The 18,729-nt window shown below is 43.7% G+C and overlaps 2 protein-coding genes across 2 annotated transcripts; both read right to left on the bottom strand.

Annotated features, from left to right (window-relative positions):
- Positions 1-1,564: 1,564 nt before the first annotated feature.
- tlcd3ba (TLC domain containing 3Ba) lies at positions 1,565-5,092 on the bottom strand. Its single transcript, XM_069724777.1, has 6 exons — positions 4,878-5,092; positions 4,594-4,677; positions 3,349-3,574; positions 3,075-3,170; positions 2,858-2,967; positions 1,565-2,113 (listed from the first exon to the last, which is right to left on the bottom strand). The coding sequence occupies exons 1-6, from the start codon at positions 4,994-4,996 to the stop codon at positions 1,894-1,896; spliced, it is 855 nt and encodes a 284-aa protein (XP_069580878.1). The 5' UTR covers positions 4,997-5,092; the 3' UTR covers positions 1,565-1,893.
- Positions 5,093-6,111: 1,019 nt separating this feature from the next.
- Positions 6,112-17,393, bottom strand: nlk1 (nemo-like kinase, type 1). Its single transcript, XM_069724774.1, has 12 exons — positions 17,033-17,393; positions 16,031-16,434; positions 15,100-15,229; positions 14,949-15,004; positions 14,548-14,654; positions 13,878-13,963; positions 13,525-13,734; positions 13,338-13,439; positions 13,145-13,231; positions 11,973-12,171; positions 11,773-11,866; positions 6,112-11,374 (listed from the first exon to the last, which is right to left on the bottom strand). Exons 2-12 carry the CDS (start codon positions 16,336-16,338, stop codon positions 11,326-11,328), a joined length of 1,428 nt encoding a protein of 475 aa, XP_069580875.1. The 5' UTR covers positions 16,339-16,434; positions 17,033-17,393; the 3' UTR covers positions 6,112-11,325.
- Positions 17,394-18,729: the final 1,336 nt, after the last annotated feature.

Genomic DNA, 18,729 nt, shown 5'->3' with positions numbered 1-18,729 from the left:
CGAGCTTCCACCAAACCCGGGACAAACAAACGGACCCGGACCGGACCGGACCGGACCGGACCCCGCTCCGTCCTGAAGGGGTCCCACAACCTTAAATAAAGTCCAAGTTATAACATATTATGTTTAATTATTAGTGTGGGAAGAAGCACTCAGGTCCTTCTCCTACTTCTACTTCTTTATTTTTAAGACTATTTTTTTTTTTATACACTTCTCGTCCAGTAGAAACTGTTGTTTTTAATATTTCTAATAAACTAAAGGATTAAATTGGAGAAAATCTTCCTTCTTCTGAAGCTCAATAAACTATTTATAAAACCCTACATCGATCAGCTGGAGGTTGCATCATTACAAAGGGGAAAACAGGTCTGTTTCCTAAGCTCATGAAGATTTTACGGAAGCTTATTGCTCCCGCACCAAAAAAAACATCAAATTATTAGTAAAAGATTTTTGTTAAAAAAAAATATATATATATATATATATATATATAAAAATATCTCGTTATAACCAGATGTTTTTACTTTATTGCAACATACAAACATCACGTTATCATGTGAAACTTATTTTATTATAACATACTATACATACTATCTTATCACGTTATAATGTTTAACATAATAAAATAACAGCGTTCGGTCTTATAACATTGTCATAATAACGTTATAATGAAAATTATTTTAACGTGACAAAACATCTTGGGGAAAAAAAACTAACCTAACAAAAAAAAAAAATTGTATATAATATATATATATACTGTACTGTATATACTGTGCATTTTATATTTTTACTGCTAATTTACTGATATTTTATTGCTTTCTATTATTCTATTATTATCTTATTGCTTCTGTATGCTGCTGTAGCGAAACAAAATTTCCCCTTGGGGATTAATAAAGTAACTACCTAACCTAACCTAACCTACCTAACCTACCTAACCTAACCTACCTAACCTAACCTAACCTACCTAACCTAACCTACCCTAACCTAACCTAAAAATGTCATTTGAAAACATTAAACTTTTGACCGTGATACTGATTTTTGACAGCGATATGCTTCCGTACGTGAGTATGCATTAAACCTACTTAAAAATCACGAACAACATGCAGGTCAGATGTTGTCTGTGTTATTTAAGCGACAGATGAACCTTTTTGTGAGATATTAAATTAAAAATTTTTTTGAAATAAAAGCTCCTCTCTGTGTTTCGCGCCACTTCACGGCGACTCGCGAGAGTTCTGATGAAGCTGCGTCAAGAGGTCAGAGTTTAGTTTCACAATAAGAGAAGTAAACATTCATACCGCCTGGCCACACCTCACAGTCCTCAGGTTGGAGTTTTATTTTGAAGCGCCTAACAGGAAGTTGCACCGCGTCGTCGACGCTGCTTTGCGTGTGAAACGTTGTGACGTAATCGTTGCAGCTCCTGTGACCACTAGAGGGCAGTGAACACACTTTGGAAGACCAAAGCATTATTATACAGTATGAATATAAATACCATTAGAATCAGTATTCATGTGCGTAAAATATAAGTTTATGTACAAGTTATATATACAGCATGTAAATACGTTACCCTGGTAACTTTATTGTCTTTTATGAATAACATTTTACTACATTTTGTTTAAATGACAAAAAAAAACTGTTGGATTTATAAAAAAAAAAAAAAAAAATCCATAAATTAATCGTAGGGTCATTTTTTTACACGTTTCTTTGTAAACTGGAGCCGACCCTTTTAAAAAGTCTCCATTTCACTCATTTCTTTCCTTCTTTTCTATTTAAATCTGAGGAGCTGCTTTTGATTTTTTTTTTTTTTTTTTTACATCAAAATCTTCCGTCTTCTCCCCGTTTTGATCTGCAGTAACAGTCCTCCGTTTTCCTTTCCGTCGATGAAGTCAGGTTAAACTCCGCCCCTCAGCGTCCGTCCGTCTGATTTGTCGAGCAGCCGTTAGCCGGGGTCAAGTGGAGGTCGTCGGGTTTAGAGGGCGCCGGCGAGCGTCTCGTGAACAGCCGCAGAGCTCCTCGGAGGATCAGCCCGAACCAGTAGAGCTGCAGCGGCCAGAGCAGCGCGGCGCCCAGGTTGCACTGCCACGGGGCCACCAGGGGCACCTCGTACACCGGGGTCGACGCGTACCTGCAGCACAAGACAGGTGGCGCCATTTTCAAAAAGCAAACTCAGATGGTCATAGAACATTTTTATTTAAAGTTCCCTCAAATTCCTCAATCGAACAGACACGCCCCCCAAAAACAGGTCTTCTTGAATCTTCTTTTCTAATGAATGAGGGATTATTTTCAGATGGACCTCCAGAAAACTAATAAGAAGGAGTGACTTTAGCTAACAACACCGAGATAACTGATGGACACATTTTATTCACTTTGGATTTGATGAGAGAAGTTGAATGGGAGTCTATGGAGCCGGAGGCTTTTTGGAGCCGACCTCTAGTGGCACTCGGTGGTATTGCAGCTTAAGACACTTCTGCATCGGCCTCATTTTTTTAGACGTCCACTTTTATAAACAGTTTATGGTTAAATTTTGTAGTATTTAGTAAAACAAAGTAGGTGATCATTAATTTCAGTTAGAAAACGATCCAAATTGTCGTTTCTGTAATGACGATGTCCTCAGCTGGTGTTGTTTTCTACTGATGGACACTTAAGTGTCCAAACACCAAAAAAAATAAATAAAGTTATATAGTGGCAAAATAATAAATTTTCAGTGCAAAGACAAAAGAAAGTTGGAATTTTTGTTTGGTACCATTTCATGCAGGCAGATATAAAAAGCACAGAAAATAGATAATCAATCTTATGTTCTTATTTTTAATCAATACATTTAAAAAAAAATTGCTGAATATCTTTTGCAGTGACGGACAGGTGGCGCTACCTGCTGTAGGCGTAGTACAGGTAGGGGAAGAGCAGCACGCGGCAGCAGAAGAAGCTGAGCAGCATGACGACGCCGTTGACTTTGTGCAGCAGAGTGTGCTGCTTCTTGAACTGAAGACGAAACACATCAAACATCACAGTTACTGTGTTCGTGTGAATTAAATAAAAATTAAAAAGAATCACAGTGAATGCGAACGTGATCTTCAGACGTGGATCACCTGAATCAGGACTTTCCCCAGAGAGACGGACGGCGTGCTGAGCTCAGCAAGAAACAGGACGCCCTGGAAGTAATCACCTTTACCCTGCCTCCACAGCTACACACACACACACACACACACACACACACACACACACACACACACACACACACACACACACACACACACACACACACACACACACACACAGGGAAATGTTAATTTGCTGACAGCTAATTTTTTTCAGCTGTACTGTAAAAAAAAAAAAAAGTTCATTCAGTGTTGCCATAGTTACCAGCGAGGCGGGAAAGCAGAAGGCCACCATGAAGACGTGATGCAGCACCATGAGGACCTCCGCGCGCAGGAAACCCGGCACGGCGGCCCGCATCGACCCGACGCCCCGCCCCGCCTCCTCGTGACCTTTGACCTGCAGCTTGTGCCAGTAGCACAGAAACATGGCGTAGATGTCGTAGGCGAAGTAGGGCGTGGCAAACAGGATGTAAGCGTCGGTCAGCCAGTGTCTGAGGAGGAGTGATGAGGCAAGTTTTACTTTGAAGTTCATGAAGTAAAAGATCGAAATCCTCCCGCTGAAACACTTTGTTAACTTTCTGCAGGATTATAAATGTTTACTTTCGTGCAGCGGGTGAACTGGAGATTAAAAACTCCCAGAGTTCCTTGCGGCTCGCTGCCTGTGGTGTGATTTGACAAACAAATGCGAATCGGCCCAGACTCGAACCTCGGCTCCACTTTGACTAAGAAATGATGAAACCAGAGCTCCAGCGACACTCCCTCGTCATCCATCTCTCTCTCTCTCTGCGCGTCGTTTCATTTCCCAGCATGCTCGGCGGCGAGGATTAGTGAACTGAAAATAGCTCCACTGCTGCTGCTCGGCTCGGCTCGGCTCACGAGACGAATTAGACTCGGACTGTTAATGAGATTACGGACAGACAGCGAGTTTGTGTCGTAAAGACGAACTGCATGAGAGCAAAATAAGAGTTTAATTAATCCTGAAGGAAAATCTCCTTAAAAGATGACATCATCATAACAATATGGTGAGAATGGAATAAACAGTAGAGCCAAAACAGAACGACTCAAGTCAAACAAAAACTGTTTTTAATGAAAGCTGATGTCTTTGTTTTAGTGAACTCGGCTAATTCAATTAAAAATGAAGAGTTTACCTCAAAATACTGAAGTTTTACAAACTCCTCTGCAGCAGTTATTCTCAATTGATTCTTTAAAAAATAACTACACTTGAAATAATATCGGAAGAAAATCAAGAGTTTCTTGTTGAAAAATCACACTTTATTTTGAAGGCCCTGGATTTTCCCACATATTTTTTCCTGCAAACTTTTCTCTAATTTTCCTGAAACTGATTTCAAATCGTTAAACGGACAAGGACTGTGGTCGTTGATCAAAAGAAACAAAACTTCTGTGACTGAACATCAGAACAGAACGACACATCTCACCCCCAGAAGGTTGAGAACCACCGAGGGGAAAGAAAGGAAGGTGAAGATCGAGGTTGTGATGGTGGAGTCCTCACCTGTCCTCCACGACGTCCCTGCAGGACGAGGCGATGGTGCATCCGACAGACGAGGCCATGAGGGCCTGAAGGGACGACACCAGACTGAGAACACAAACAACCTGATCAACAACCTCAAAGAGACACAACAACAACAAAAATTCAAGAGACAAAACTATAACTAAGAGACACAAAACAACCTCAAACAGGTCACATGTTAAGGTTAGGGTAAATCTACAGTGTCTTTCTGTGTGTGTGTGTGTGTGTGTGTGTGTGTGTGTGTGTGTGTGTGTGTGTGTTCCCACCGTGTGGACACGACGGCGGCGTCCCCCTCGCTCCATCCCATCAGGTGTCTCAGAGTCCGTTTGGACAGCAGGAAGAATCCGGGGAAGAAGACGGCGCCGGCAGCCACGAGGGCCGACATGGCTCCTGTGTGTGTGTGTGTGTGTGTGTGTGTGTGTGTGTGTGTGTGTGTGTGTGTGTGTGTGTGTGTGTGTGTGTGTGTGTGTGTGTGTGTTGTGATGGTTGGAGGAGGTTTGTAGTAGGAGCTCAGAGAGGGGGATGAGGGAGGAGGAGCCTCCTGCTGCCACCTGTCAGAGGTGTGGTGACGGGGGGAGGATTACTCAGATCTGAGGACCAGCAGGGCTTTAAGGCGGGGCCACCAGAGGCCACACCTCCTCCGGGATATTTACATAATTTGATTAAGTGCAAATTAGTTAGAAATATGAGCGTTTGTTTTACTTTACAGGTCTCACATTCAAGTGGAAACTTTAATATTAATGCCCCAAAAATTAATGAGCATTATTCAAAGGACTAAATAATCATAAAGAAAGAGGTTGAAGTGTTCAGGTGTATTTTTAACCTCTGTGCAGCAGCGCCCCCTGCTGTGGGGAGGCCAGCATCTACAGTGTGTTTCTATGGAAACAAGCGACTCTTGAACAAGAGTCAAACAAACGCAGCTCTCAAATATTGACGACTTCTCAGCTACAAATATGTGGAATTAAAAGTTTTACAAATTAATACAAATATTTTTTTGACCTTGTGTGCTGTGTGTTTAATTTAAAAAAACAAAAGTATTTTTGCTTAACCTTAAATGTTTTGCACTTTGTGAACAAGAAAAGTTTTTAACATTTATATTTTGGTATGTGTACTATGAAAACTGTTTAAAAAAAGTATTGTTTAAAATAGTGTAGTTTTCAAGAAGATATAATTATATAACAATACATGATATAAGAAATAGGTAAATTAGGTTGATAGATTTAAGTATCTTCAGTTTAAACATGGTTCAGTGATGTTCACTTAAATAAAAATAAGTTCTATATTTGTCATTTTCTACTTTAAAGCTAAACATGCTTTTTTTTTTAAGAAATTCAATTATTTGTTAAGAACACCAGTAAAACCACCGCTGCTGGATTTTTTTTTTTTTTTTTAAAAAGAAGCAATTAAGTTTCTCAGTTTAAAAGTTGATTTGCGGCCAATCAGCTCTAAACGAGGGGAATGTGCGGAGAAAAGATCAGACGGCTCGACACGGCGGAGGAATATTATCCAGTGTCCATTTATTTATTTATTTGTCATTCACTACTTTAACTCTAAACATTTTTTTTTTTTAAGAAATTCAAGTATTTGTCGGGAACACAAGTCAAAAATAACAAAAAAAGAAAAGAAAAAAAAACAACAAATAAATCTTTTTGCTAAAACAAAGACAAAAAACATCCGTTTAAAACATCAGTTTCATATTTATAATAATAAACACATCGAGTTTCTTTTCGTAGAAGAAAACGAGTCTAATCTCTAAAGAGGACCAGCCGTCCGTCTCGCTCCGCTTCACGCCGCTAACTTAAAAAAAAACCCAACAACAACGCAGAGCGGAGACGGCGCTCCTGAACGCATCCGACGGCTGATCTGAGAACAGAGTGCAGGAAGGGGAAAGACCAAACACAGGTCGACTGGTTTAAAAACTGTTCCTAACCTGGAAGGATCTCCACTAACACAACGACAGAAAAAGCAAAGAGGAGTCGGCACCGAAAACCTTCGATTATTGTCCCCTAAACTAAAACCTGTACAAAACCTACTTAAATCATTCATTTAACATCTGGAAATTATCACTTTTGTTTTATCTTTTTTATAATTTTTTAGTTATTTATTAATTATCATTCTATGCAGTTTGATATTTTTTTAAAACAAATGTGTAACTGTAAGGATTTGCTGCTTTTACATTTTTTTTTTTATGACTCTAAACTGAATATTTTGGGGTTTTTGGATAAAATAAATAAAAAATAAAAATCCAGTAATGAAACTCCCGATCAAATTCACCCAAATTTTCATGTGTAACTGAAATTAGAGGATGTATGAAGTGTTGAAGTTCAACGTCATGAAAAATCTAAATAAAATTATTTTTTGTTTTAAAAAAATGTGACACTTTCTCACTTAACTTTAATTTGTAGAAAACTATTCATACTTCTTTGGAAATATCTCGTATTTTACAGCTAAATAGCAGCATTTTTTTTTGAGCAAATGATGGAGAAGTTGAAAAATTCAGGAGACGTAAAGATTTGCACCAACCGTCGTCTCTGCATCCTTCAATAACCTAAAACAAGTGCTACGAATGCAGAGACGCGACGGTAGCTGTGAACAATGGGAGTCAAAGTGTTTCGTCAGATTAGTCGCACATTCATGTCATTTTCTGAAAACGTATTTTATTGACTAAAAAGTAGCTCGGGCAAAAAAAATAAGTACAATAAAATTTGGTAAAATTTTTTGTTTAACAGCTAAAATCTGAACAATTCGCAGATCAAGATTTTTCGCTCTAAAAACAACAATAAATAAACGTATCAGTGCAGAAGTTCACTAAGTGTTTTTTTTTTTTTTTTAGGGAACAATTATCAAAACATTCTCCAACTCCGTGAAAAAAAAAATCTAATTAGATCACAACAAACAAAACAAAAAAAGTAAAAAGGAACAAAACTGCTAATAAAATCACTTCCTAAGATGAATTAAATAAAATGACCACAAGTTGTACGTTTTCGTGAACAAACTCAACCATTGCACAGCATTCAAACCCAAATGCTCTCCGCGGGATAATAAATATACACATGCAGATTTACAAGTCGCTCTCCGGGTTCCTCACGGAGACTCGCTGCGTTCAAGTCCGAGACGAGCTGAGGTTTAAGGAAGTCAGGAGACTGCGAGGGACCGACGAGGACGCTTTGGGGGCCCCGGGGGGCCCCCGCGACTCAGGGGCCCCGTCTGCTAGAGGTTCAGGGCGTGTACAAAAAAGAAAAAAATATATCTGAAATTACTTTGACTGCAGCTTTTAAAAAAAAAAACACACACACACACACACGATCCAGGAACGGAGCTGAAGGTTTCCACCGCTTCTCGAATGGAATCGAACGTGGATTCAAAACCAACATCGTTGGAGGCCGAACGTCGGACAAACGCTCCGAGGCCGAATGTCGTATTATCGCCACCAGTCCACCCTCAATGTAAAGTTCCTGAGATCCTAAAAAAAATAATAATAAAAAAAGGTTCTTGCAGTCAAAAAGGCGCCACGTGGAGCCGGTTTCTCGACCGTTCAAGGACCACACTGATGGTTTTACATGTTTTATATTCACAAAGTCTACGGGAGATGAATTTAAGCATTCATCGGGTTTATCTCCTCAAAACGTTCAGAAGCCGTAAACCGGCCGCAGAGACCGAACAGCGAAGCGAAAGTGTGTCATCTTTGTGTTCGCAGTCGTGACTGGGGGCCCAAAGAGGCCCCGCCCCTTTCTCACCCAGAAAAATCAGTTGATATGTGGCGAGCCAGCGGTTACTGATCACGTTTAGCTCGTGAAGCGGCAGTGGCTCGGCTTTGTGAAGTTCAAGGGGTGTGGCCTAACATTTGGGAGGGGCAGGAGGCGGGACCTCGATAATTGGTGTCAGCCAACATTTCGGACAGATTTCGGCTTCACTTCCGTACAGTGGGGAGGGAGTGGTCGCGTCGGCCATCTTTGTTTACAGTCTGAGGTACCACGCATGTCATGGGGCGATAAAACTACAAAACTAAAATTCAAATGCTTTTGGTCACACATTAATCAGGGCTTTGTTAAGAAAACAAAACAAAGAACCTGCTTGTCACTTAAATCTTAGTTCTTTTCTTTTTTTAAGCCAAATAATCAGATATTTTGGTTTTGGACTGTTGGTCAGTCAGAATATTATTCTTGTAATGAAATAAGACATCTCTGGTTTTAAAATGATTGAGATTAATCCATAAAAAATATATTTGTTAGCTTCAAACACACGGTATTATTAATCTGAGGGGCTGAACATGTAAAAACCACCAGTATGTCGCCGGCGGCCAAAAAGACAACCGAGTCCACCGAGTCGTGGTCACAGGACAGACGTCTCCTCACGCACTCTTCTACGAAATTTCGGACTTTTACAGAAGGTGCGTTTCCACCGCAGGAACTACCCCCAAAGAACATGAACCTTTGGGGGGCGTTAAGACAGAAATCTGCCTTCAGTCGCTCCCTGAAGATTCAGGAACTTCTTATCTTCACGGTGTTTTTGCAGCTTTGTGCAGCAGCTCAGGAGATTTACCAACAGATGGAGCGTCGGACTAAATCCGGGCTCGGCTGTCCGACGACTTTTCAGAGCGGCCTGATTTACTAAATCGTCTTTCGGGCTTTTGTCCTGTCGGACTAAATCAAATCACAACCTGTTGGAGGAACGTCTTCCTCTGGAAAAGTTCCTGGATGTTAAAAGCCACCGCAGTAACTTTCCCAAGAATTCGATTACCCTACACGCTACAGAAGAAGGATGGACCGTCGGCGAAGCCCAGGACTTGTGAAGCATTAAATCAGAGGAAGACATCAGCAGGAGCTTTCAAATCTTGTCACTAATTGGACGCTTCTTTTATACGAGTTTTTTTTTTTTTTTTTGCCGAACCTTCCCGGGGCTTTAGACTGCGGTGGAAACGCAGTAAAAGGTTCCTTCAAAAGTTGATGGAACCTTTCGATGTCGGAGCTAAAAGTTTCGACAACATTTGCTTTTGTGGGAAATTTCGGTTCCTGGAACCTTTGGTGGAAAAGCACCTTTAGTAAAAAAAAAAAGAAAAAGAAAAAAAAGAACAGATTATTTTCTTCTTCCGGACGTCCCGAAGAACCGAACCAGGACCGGTACCGGTGCGTCCTGATGTGGCTTCACACAGTTCAGAGTCTACAACAGGACACCTGAGCCTTCAACTAAACAGGAACTAAAAAAAAAAACAAAGACGATAAAAACAGCAGCATTTCACCGCTCAGAACCTGAAAGGGATTCGGAGCGGCGGCGCGACATACGAGGAGCGAGCGCGAGGTAAAAGAAATCCGGAGGAATGACGTTCAGCTTGTGACGGGAGAGTTTCAGTTTATAGATATGCACCCCGGCGTCCTCCGCCTCCGGGTGTTTCGCTTTTTTCTTCTTCTTCTTCGGGTTTTGAGGTAACCGAGACCGCCACGGACGCCCAGAGGGGGGCGCTCTGAACATAAAAAGGGTGGAAACACGCACGCTTCAACAAACACTCAATAAATTAAGATATAAAAAAAAAAAAAAAAAAACATCGCCAGCCGCCGCTTCATCCGCCTTCTCCCTCGGCGAGCGGGACAAAATAAAAGGTCGAGGAGGAGAGCGGGAAAATAAAAACACGGAAGTCTGAGGAGAGGCGGGGAAAAAACAACAACAACAAAAAGTCAGTTTCAGGAAAAAGTTGCCAAACATCTGCAGTTTTGGCACCTTTCCATCAGCAGAACACCAGTTTTAGTCGACTGAAACACTGAGTCGCAAACTTCCTGTCAAAGTTTTCAAAATAAAACACCGGCGGGGGATGAATTCCTGATTAAACGTGGTGATTTCCCGGTTCATCTCTCCTGCCGAACGTTGAGGTGAAACTGTACACGTGGAGAAACACGTGGGACTCTAAAACCTGCTACATCTGGTAAATTGCATTATTATTATTATTATTATTATTATTATTTTCGGGCACGTCGACGCGCGAAGACGCCGCGCCACGAAAACACAGTGAGTGATGAGTTCAAATGCATTAAAAAATAAAAGGAGGGAACCTTGGCAGGTGGGAGGGGGGGGTTGTTTGGCAGGCGATGACGTCATGACTGACCCGTTGACGTGGTGTGAGGTGGGCGGGTGTCCCGTCGGCCCGGTGACTTCATCGCCTCCTCTTTAAAAGGAAATCGTATTGCACAGGGCTGGAATGACTTAAAAAAAATTAAAAAAAAAAAAAAAAACCAACTAAGCATCAAATCTACCAAAGCAGCTAAAATCATTATTCCTTTAAAGTCTCTACGAACACAGATGGAAAAATCCGATCTAGTACCGAGTTCAGTTCTTCTCCTTGACTCACTGCAGCAGCATTTTCTTATTTTCTTTTTGAATTCAGCACCGGAAAAAAACGCTTCGAGCAGCCGATGTTCAGGTCGGTGAAAGTTTTCGTGTTCAGGAAACTGTCGATTTTGTAAAGGGAGTGAGTGTGTGTGAGTGTGTGTGTGTGTGTGTGTGTGTGTGTGTGTGTGTGGTATTTTCATGAGGCGGGAGGGTTAGTTTTCACACCGTCGTTTTCCCACCGGCAACGAAGAAGAGAGAAAGTTAAAAAAAAAAAAGAAATTAAAAAAAATTAAAATAAAAAAAGAAGAAGACCCAACTCTTCGGTGTTTTTTTCGGGCCGATTGAGACCTTCCTTGAGCCGCGGTCGCTCCTGACGACGGAGACGAGCAGCGCTCATCTCTCCTCCTTCCTGGACACCTTGGAGGAGTGCCAGGCGGTGGACCTGAGGACACAGGTGGGAGGGGAGACGGGGGGGAAGGGTGTTCAAACATACAAGATGGAAAACCATCAGTGACGTCACCCGTTGGCTTGTGAACGTTATGAAGGAGGAGCCCCGCCCCCTCACACAGTTCCTTGAGCCACAGCAGCAGAACTCGACACGCTGGAACAACTAATTCATCTTGACATAAACTGATAAGGTCCTGACAGTTCAGGTCCTAAATTACAAACTCACTGAAATATATTTTTTGTAGATGAAAACTGAAATTAATCTCTGCCTGTTTCAATATGAAATCTTATTTATTAGAGATATTCATGTCTGATATGTTTGAAAATGTGTATTAATGTTAATGTTTCCACATTTTTCTGTAAAAAAAAAAAAAGTCTTCTCCTCGTCCTCACCTGATGAAGGTCTTGAAGGCAGCACTCTGAGGGTTGATGCACAGCGGCACCCGTTTGCCCTGCTGGTGCTCCGTGATAAAGCGATGGATCAACTCTGAAGACGACAGAGAAACAGAACCGGCGTCAGCCGTTCGTTCGTTCATAGAACCGACGTCAGCTGTTCGTTCGTTCATAGAAACAGACGCTACGATGTCGCTCACCTTTTCCCTGCCACACGGACAGCAGGCTGTTCTCGTAGCTGTGGCTGAACGGCCGCTCGGCGACCGGCTCGAAGTCCCGCGTGTAGACGCGCCCGCTGGGAACGGAGTAGCAGCACTGACACATGCAGGTGTGGTAACGCAGGCGGCCCTCGTCCAGGTACGGGTGGGAGAGGGCGTCGCTGCCGGAGATCCTTTTAGCCTGGACGAACAAACAGCAGGAGGAGGAGGAGGAGGAGGAGGAGGAGGAGAAGAAGGAGAAGAAGAAGAAGGACAAGGACAAGAAGAAGAAGAAGGACAAGGACAAGAAGAAGGAGAAGGAGAAGAAGGAGGAGGAGGAGGAGAAGAAGGACAAGGAGAAGGAGAAGAAGAAACGGTCATAGGGTGAAGAGATCCAGACACTGATCACATGACACCTGAAGGAGGCGGAGCCAGAAACGTTGGGTTTTTAATGAAAGACGCGATATTCACATCGTGGATTTGGCTGCTGAGCCGAAAACAGCACGTCTAATAAACGACTCGTCTTTTTCATGAAGTAACCGATAGTTACGATACATTATATAATAAAAAAAGTTTTATTGTAATTTTTATGAAAATCAACCGTCAACTAATACTGCTTGATCGTGACCACCCGACACCACGTATATTTTATTGACAGCTGGTAGCAACGTTTTCTTCTTCTTTAGTAGCTTACTGGCGGTTAACAAACAGCTTTCAGGTGAATTAGCGCCACCAGCTGTTCATCTCGACTTCTAACATTCAACTAACGGCGATTCGATGGCACGTCTACCGACATTCACGTATATAATAATTACGATACGCTATACAATAACAGGCATAAAATGAAAAAAACAAAAACATTTTTGAATAATTATTTAGAAAGAATATTTTGCGATCGTGACGGCCAAACTTCCTTCTATGTTTTTACCAACACCTGACGTTCCTCTTAACAAATAGCTTTCAGGTCGGACACTCGCTTCTAAAGCGAAAGTTATCGCTCGCATATTTTCACGAGGCTGTTATTTTTGTCGTTGTGTGTTTGTAAAAGGTTTTTAGGACCGTGATTTTACATCATAAATAAAACTGAACTGAACAAATGAACGGAGCCGCTGCTGACGGTCACCACAGACGTCCTCCAACGGTAAAACATCCGACATCAAACGGAGCGAACTCACCGGATCGAAGACCAACATGCGACACAGCAGGTGCACGGCCTCGTGCGTCGCGCCGTCCGACAGCATGTAGAGCACCGACAGCGACGGCTGAGGAGGGAAAAACAAACGGGTTCCGTTAAGCGGAAAAACATCTGGGACCGAACACGCGTATCGGAACCACCGGATTTTTAACGATCATAACGAAGGCCGGTACCGGTTTGTGCGGCCCCCTCAGGATGTGGGCCCGGGCTCCTTCGCAGGCCGACGCCAGTGCCGACAGCGGCGGCGTTCCCAGCAGGTCTGTGATCAGATCCAGCTGGAGGAGCAGAGCGGACGCATTCAGGGACACGGTAGAACCAAGCCGATCGCCGGGTGGTTAAAAATGTTCTGTCCGGTCTCACCTGCTGGATCGGACTCTGAGCCTGGAAGAGGATGCGTCGTCCCAGCAGCTCGGCGAAGATGCAGCCCACGGACCAGACGTCGATGGCCGAGCCGTAGTGCCGGCAGCCCATCAGAACCTCCGGCGCCCTGTAGTACTGAGTCACCACCTCCTGGGTCATGTGACGCGACGGGTCGGGCTCCTCCACGCGCGCCAAGCCGAAGTCACAGATCTGAGCAGAGACGCAACGACGGTGACCAACTTTCGGAACGAACCGACTGTCGGGTTGTTTTGGTGCAGAAATAAAGAGCTGTATTGCCGTTTTCTGTCACTCCGGCCAAAGGCGGGAACCAGACGGGTGCACCTGAACGTTACCTTGAGCAGACAGTTGCTGTTGACCAGCAGGTTTCCAGGCTTGATGTCTCTGTGCAGGATCCCAGCCGAGTGCAGGTACTTCAGACCTGAAGGAGGAAACAACAGTCAGACCTCCTGGAACACTTTGTGGTGTTTAAAAGTCTGCAGACGTCAGGTTTCCCCATTGACACTGAAGCAGACTGTTCTTAATGTTTCTATTGGACGTTCTGAAATCCTTAATCCTGATTGGAGTAAAAGAGATGACTTCCTATACGAGGATGCACTGGAAATGTTCTTCAGAAACCCTGAAGAACTTACAGGAACTGTTTTTTCCCCCCACAAATGAATCAAAAGGTGGAGTGAACAAAACGTGGTAACATATATATTAAAACGTGGGAATGTATTTACTATAACTTGTAAACGAATGAATTAAAATGTGGAATCGAATAAAACACAGGAACTAGTTTATTAAAACGGGGGGAGGGACCAATTTTTTAAAACAAGGGGAGAAACTAATCATAACGTGGGAACGAGTTGTATCTAAAACGTGGCCTTGATTTAAAAAAATGTTTCCTCTTCTATCAGCACAACCACAAATATACCAACTGACTCAAATCTCGAGACAAGTGTAGAATCTGTAAAAACCACGCTGTGATTGATTAAACCGGAGTCTCCCGATCTCCTCGCTCACCTCGGAGGATCTGGTAGAGGAAGACCTTGATGTGGTCGGTGGTGAGAGGCTGCGGAGACACGATCACTTTGTGGAGGTCGCTCTGCATCAGCTCCGTGATCACGTAGCTGCGGGGCGGTCGGGCTTGTCAAGGAAAAGAAAAACACGAGCTGACCTTCCGCCCACGACAACACGAAGCAGCTCCGAAGGCCTCAGATGGAGCCGCAACAAGTGTCAGTAAAACAGAGAAGAAGAAGAAAAACCTCGTAGCTGCTTTTAGACCGGAGACAAGCGGCTAAATTAAGTGAATTAAAAAGGAGGACGGACACTTAATGAGGAGAAAGTGGGACAGCCGACCTGAGGACGTTAAACGTATGCAATGATATTAAACCACAAGGAAGAAAAATAATAAAAAAGGATACATCTCCTCGAAGCAGTCGATCTGAGGCGGCTGCAGGATGTCCAGAGCTGACAGCACCTGCGGGGAGACACGAAGTAACAACAGTCTTAAGTCCTGTTTCTGTGTCCAAAATAAAACAATCTTTCAACCGGCGGTCCGTCTGCTTCTTTTACGTTGTCGTGTTTGAAGAAGCAGAGCATCCGCAGCTCTCTGAAGACTCTCTTGCAGGAGACCAGGTTCTGGAAGACGTTGGGCATCTTCTTCAGAGCCACCTTTCGACCGTCGCGAGGATCCGTCACCGACCTGCCGGGAAGTCACCGTTATTACTCAAATCGTGCTTATTTAAAACCAACCAGGATCATTAATTATTTTTTTTTACTACCTTTTAACAGGAAGAAAACAGCAGGGAAATAAACTGAAAAATACAATTAAATCATGAATCAAAGTTGTTGGCGTGACAATTAATCGTCCACCTAAATGTCTCGATGGCGACAGCGTGTTTCCCGTCACAGATGAGGACGGTTTCAGTTTGACATAAAGTCGGTACAGCTGCAGGTAAAGATCAAATAATTTGGTCTTTTAAAGCAAAAAGTAAGACACGTGAACAAAATAATCCGAACATCCTTTCCGTTTTGATAAACAAATAGATGTTTTTGATTATTTTCCAGCATTTAGTAAGACAAAACAACCCAATTGTTAGCAATTGTGTGTTTTTGCCTCTTTACTGCACGTCATCGCTGGTAATCGTCTTTTAAGACGCGTTTACCGAGTCGTTTTGCTTCATCGGCTGCCTGTTTCCACTTAAATAAAATCCAACTTTCAGATGTTTTACACGCGTTATTGCTTCTGCTGACGTCTAACTCACTTTACAGCTGAGTGGTGAAAGCTGTTGACTCTGTGAGGTGCAGCCATGGCAGCCATTACAGCTTCAAACTAACATGATCAACAGCAGACAGGTGGATTAAAATGACTCATCAGCTGGTTTCTGATGGTGGAGACCAGCCGTCTGCAGTATTCAGGTAAACAGGTGTTCACTCAAAAAAATGACTGACAGCAGTATTAACAGTTAAAGAGCTGTTTGGCCCTCTGTTGATGTTTTCTTACCATACAACACCAAATGCGCCATAACCGATGGGCCGGTCGGGCTCCATCTCTGCGGGGCTGGGCACCTCGCTGGCCGGGTTGCTGTAGGGCTGAGGCACCGCCGCGCCGCCGCCGGCGCTTCCTCCGAGAGCCGTGGGGTGACGCGGCGTCCCGGCCGGGGCCGTGGGTCCGGTCAGGCACGGCGTGGCGCTGAGGCCCGTGGAGGGAGCACCGCAGGAGGAGTTCACGCAGAAATACTTGTGGCCCAGCTCGGAGCCCGGAAACAGGTCTCCGCACACGGCCTGCCGGCCGGCGCCGTGAAACGCCATCCTGCCCCCGGACCAAACCCAGAAACGGTGCGGTGTGGCTGCTGCTGCTGCTCCGGAGGAAACACGGCTCCTCACTCAGTGGGACCCATCGGCTTCCTGCGTGGACATACAGGGGGTGTTAAGGGGGGGTGGAGGAGGTGTGGAGGGGAGGAGAGGGGAGGGGGGGGACCGGGCATGAGACGTGACGCTGCCGGTGTAAACAGACGAGGCTCCGCTGCTCGGCCACGATGCTCAAACCCCCGTTAGAGTCTGCAGCGGGCGGGTTTAAAGCCCAGATAAAGACGGGCCTCGGTGTGGCGGGCCTCTTCCTCCTCCCACCTCCTCCTCCTCCTCCTCCTCCTCCTCCCCGAACACTTCAACCAACCTGCTCAGTTAGCTTTGTTAGTAGCTCGGTTAAGCTAACGACTTCAACATATCCTCCAAAAAAACCAACACACGTTTAAAGCGGCGCTAACATCAGCCACTCCGGCTGCAGAGTGTCTATATATATCCCCCAACAAAAAGCACATGCATTACTGTTTATACTTTTTAACTGATTAATAAATTTTAAAAAAAACCAACAACCCGTTTATCGTCGAGAAAGCAGCTAGCTGTCATGCTAACCAGCTGTTCCGGCTCTGACCCACTTTAGCTTCCGTCGGTGACCTACATCGTCTCTGACCCCCCTCCCCCTCCCCTCCTCTCCGGTACCAACCTGGCTCGGTCGAACGACGGATGGCATGGCACGAAAAACGAGACGTCGGAAGAGGCCGAGTGAGCCGCGGTCAGCGCCCGTCGCCCCGGCGCCTCGGAGCGAGCTCTGCGGGGGTAGCCGACCAGCTAGCTGCAGCTAGCACCGGGACCGCTCGCTAGCTGGCCGCCGCGCCGTGACATCCAGGATGGAAGCGTGCCATGGTACGATGTCTCGTGTTCTTCGGATGAAGGGGTCATCCAGCGGGCTCTCTTTCTCTCTTCCTGTCTCTCTTTTCTTGTCAGCGGGACTTTCTAGTCGCCCCCCTTTTTTTTTTTTTTTGACAGCGACGGCTAACGGCTAGCTGGTTAGCTCGTGAGGGGGAAGGGGGAGGAGCTTGTGGCGCCGGATGGGGGAGGGGGCGGGGCTTGGGGCGGGGCTTAGCGCTCCGCTGTAAACAACGTGAACCTGAACGAGCTGCTTCACGATCAACTCGGAGGAGGACGGAGGCACAGGAGTAACTAGTTAGTTAAAATACAAAGAGCGTGTAAGTAATCTTTTACAGTGACTGAGAAAAAAATAATTAATTAAACATTTAATAAATTATATTCGTGATTACATCTGAATATTCTTCTGGGTAAAATTCTTTTACATAGAATATATTATTTATTCTGCTGTTTTGCATCTTTTGTAGACTGTATATACTGTGCATTTTATATTTAATATTTTTTACTGCTATTTTACTGCTATTTTATTGCTTTTCTATTATTCTATTATTATCTTATTGCTTCTGTATGCTGCTGTAGCGAAAAAAAATTCCCCTCGGGGATTAATAAAGTAAATACCTAACCTAACCTAACCTAATAATGGACGTAGCTTCCAGGTCTGAAAAGTTAAGACAACACTCTGCCGCTAGGGGGCGGGCTCCAAAAAAAAAAAAAATCAATTTCTCTCCTAAAATACAAAGTCAATAAATGTTTTTCACAAGTCATTATGATGGTCCTGATGAAAATAATTCCAGCATTGATTAGATATTAGGTCTCAAAAAGCCATATATTTGGGGGGCGTGTCTGGTTTGATTGACGTTCCTCTGGTGCAGTCAGGTTTCAGCTCTAAGTGGGCGGGGCGTAGTGTCCTTGAGTTCACTGCGAGCTCCTCCCCAGTTCGTCCAAATATGGTCACTCGTGGCTCTGAAAAACTGAGACGGTGACGGCCAAAATAATGAAGTTGAGGCTTGAATGTGGCCGTCAACGAACCAATGTTCGCCGTACGTAAATGTCTCCTGTCTACATTTAGATGGGTGCCAATCATTTGGCAGCATGAGTTCAAACTTTGAGCCCTGTTTTGAATAATTTTTTTGGACCACTTTGCATTGACAAATATTTTTCCTTCACTGCAGTCATCTGTGATCGACATACTTGTGATTCATTTTAGTGTATCTGTATTTAAAATTAAAAAAAAAAATCCAAGCTTAATTCAAGTTCCATTGAAGAACTTTTAATTAAAGTTTGACAGTAATCAGTGTTGAGTTTTATTTACACCGTTAAGATAAATTGGTCTTTATATGTCATTTATTTTTCTCAATTTTTCATCATGCATCTAAGAATAGCAATACAAATGTGCAGAAATAAATGAAAAAATAAATGTGAAAAGACATAAAAATGCTTCTAATTATTATTTTATACTTTGTTATTAGTCTTTATATTTCCACATTTATTTAA

The sequence above is a fragment of the Brachyistius frenatus genome, unplaced genomic scaffold, assembly GCF_029030835.1.
Source record: "Brachyistius frenatus isolate BFR_SWC_R1_liver_20210118 unplaced genomic scaffold, ASM2903083v1 Contig_394, whole genome shotgun sequence".
Taxonomy (NCBI): Eukaryota; Metazoa; Chordata; class Actinopteri; family Embiotocidae; genus Brachyistius; species Brachyistius frenatus.
Note: the sequence above shows the minus strand (reverse complement) of the source record. Positions and strands in the feature narration are given on the sequence as shown.

Bases quoted from the DNA above. Each gene is read 5' to 3' on its own strand.
- nlk1 (XM_069724774.1), bottom strand. From the start codon at position 16,338: ATGGCGTTTCACGGCGCCGGCCGGCAGGCCGTGTGCGGAGACCTGTTT. The intron at 15,005-15,099 runs GTAAAAGAAGCA...GTCTCCCCGCAG, and splicing joins GCTTCTTCAAACACGACAAC to GTGCTGTCAGCTCTGGACAT. The intron at 13,440-13,524 runs GTGAGACCGGAC...CTGCTCCTCCAG, and splicing joins CTCAGAGTCCGATCCAGCAG to CTGGATCTGATCACAGACCT.
- tlcd3ba (XM_069724777.1), bottom strand. From the start codon at position 4,996: ATGTCGGCCCTCGTGGCTGCCGGCGCCGTCTTCTTCCCCGGATTCTTC. The intron at 3,575-4,593 runs GTGAGGACTCCA...ACTCCTCCTCAG, and splicing joins AGGGACGTCGTGGAGGACAG to ACACTGGCTGACCGACGCTT. The intron at 2,114-2,857 runs GTAGCGCCACCT...CTTGTGCTGCAG, and splicing joins CTGTACTACGCCTACAGCAG to GTACGCGTCGACCCCGGTGT.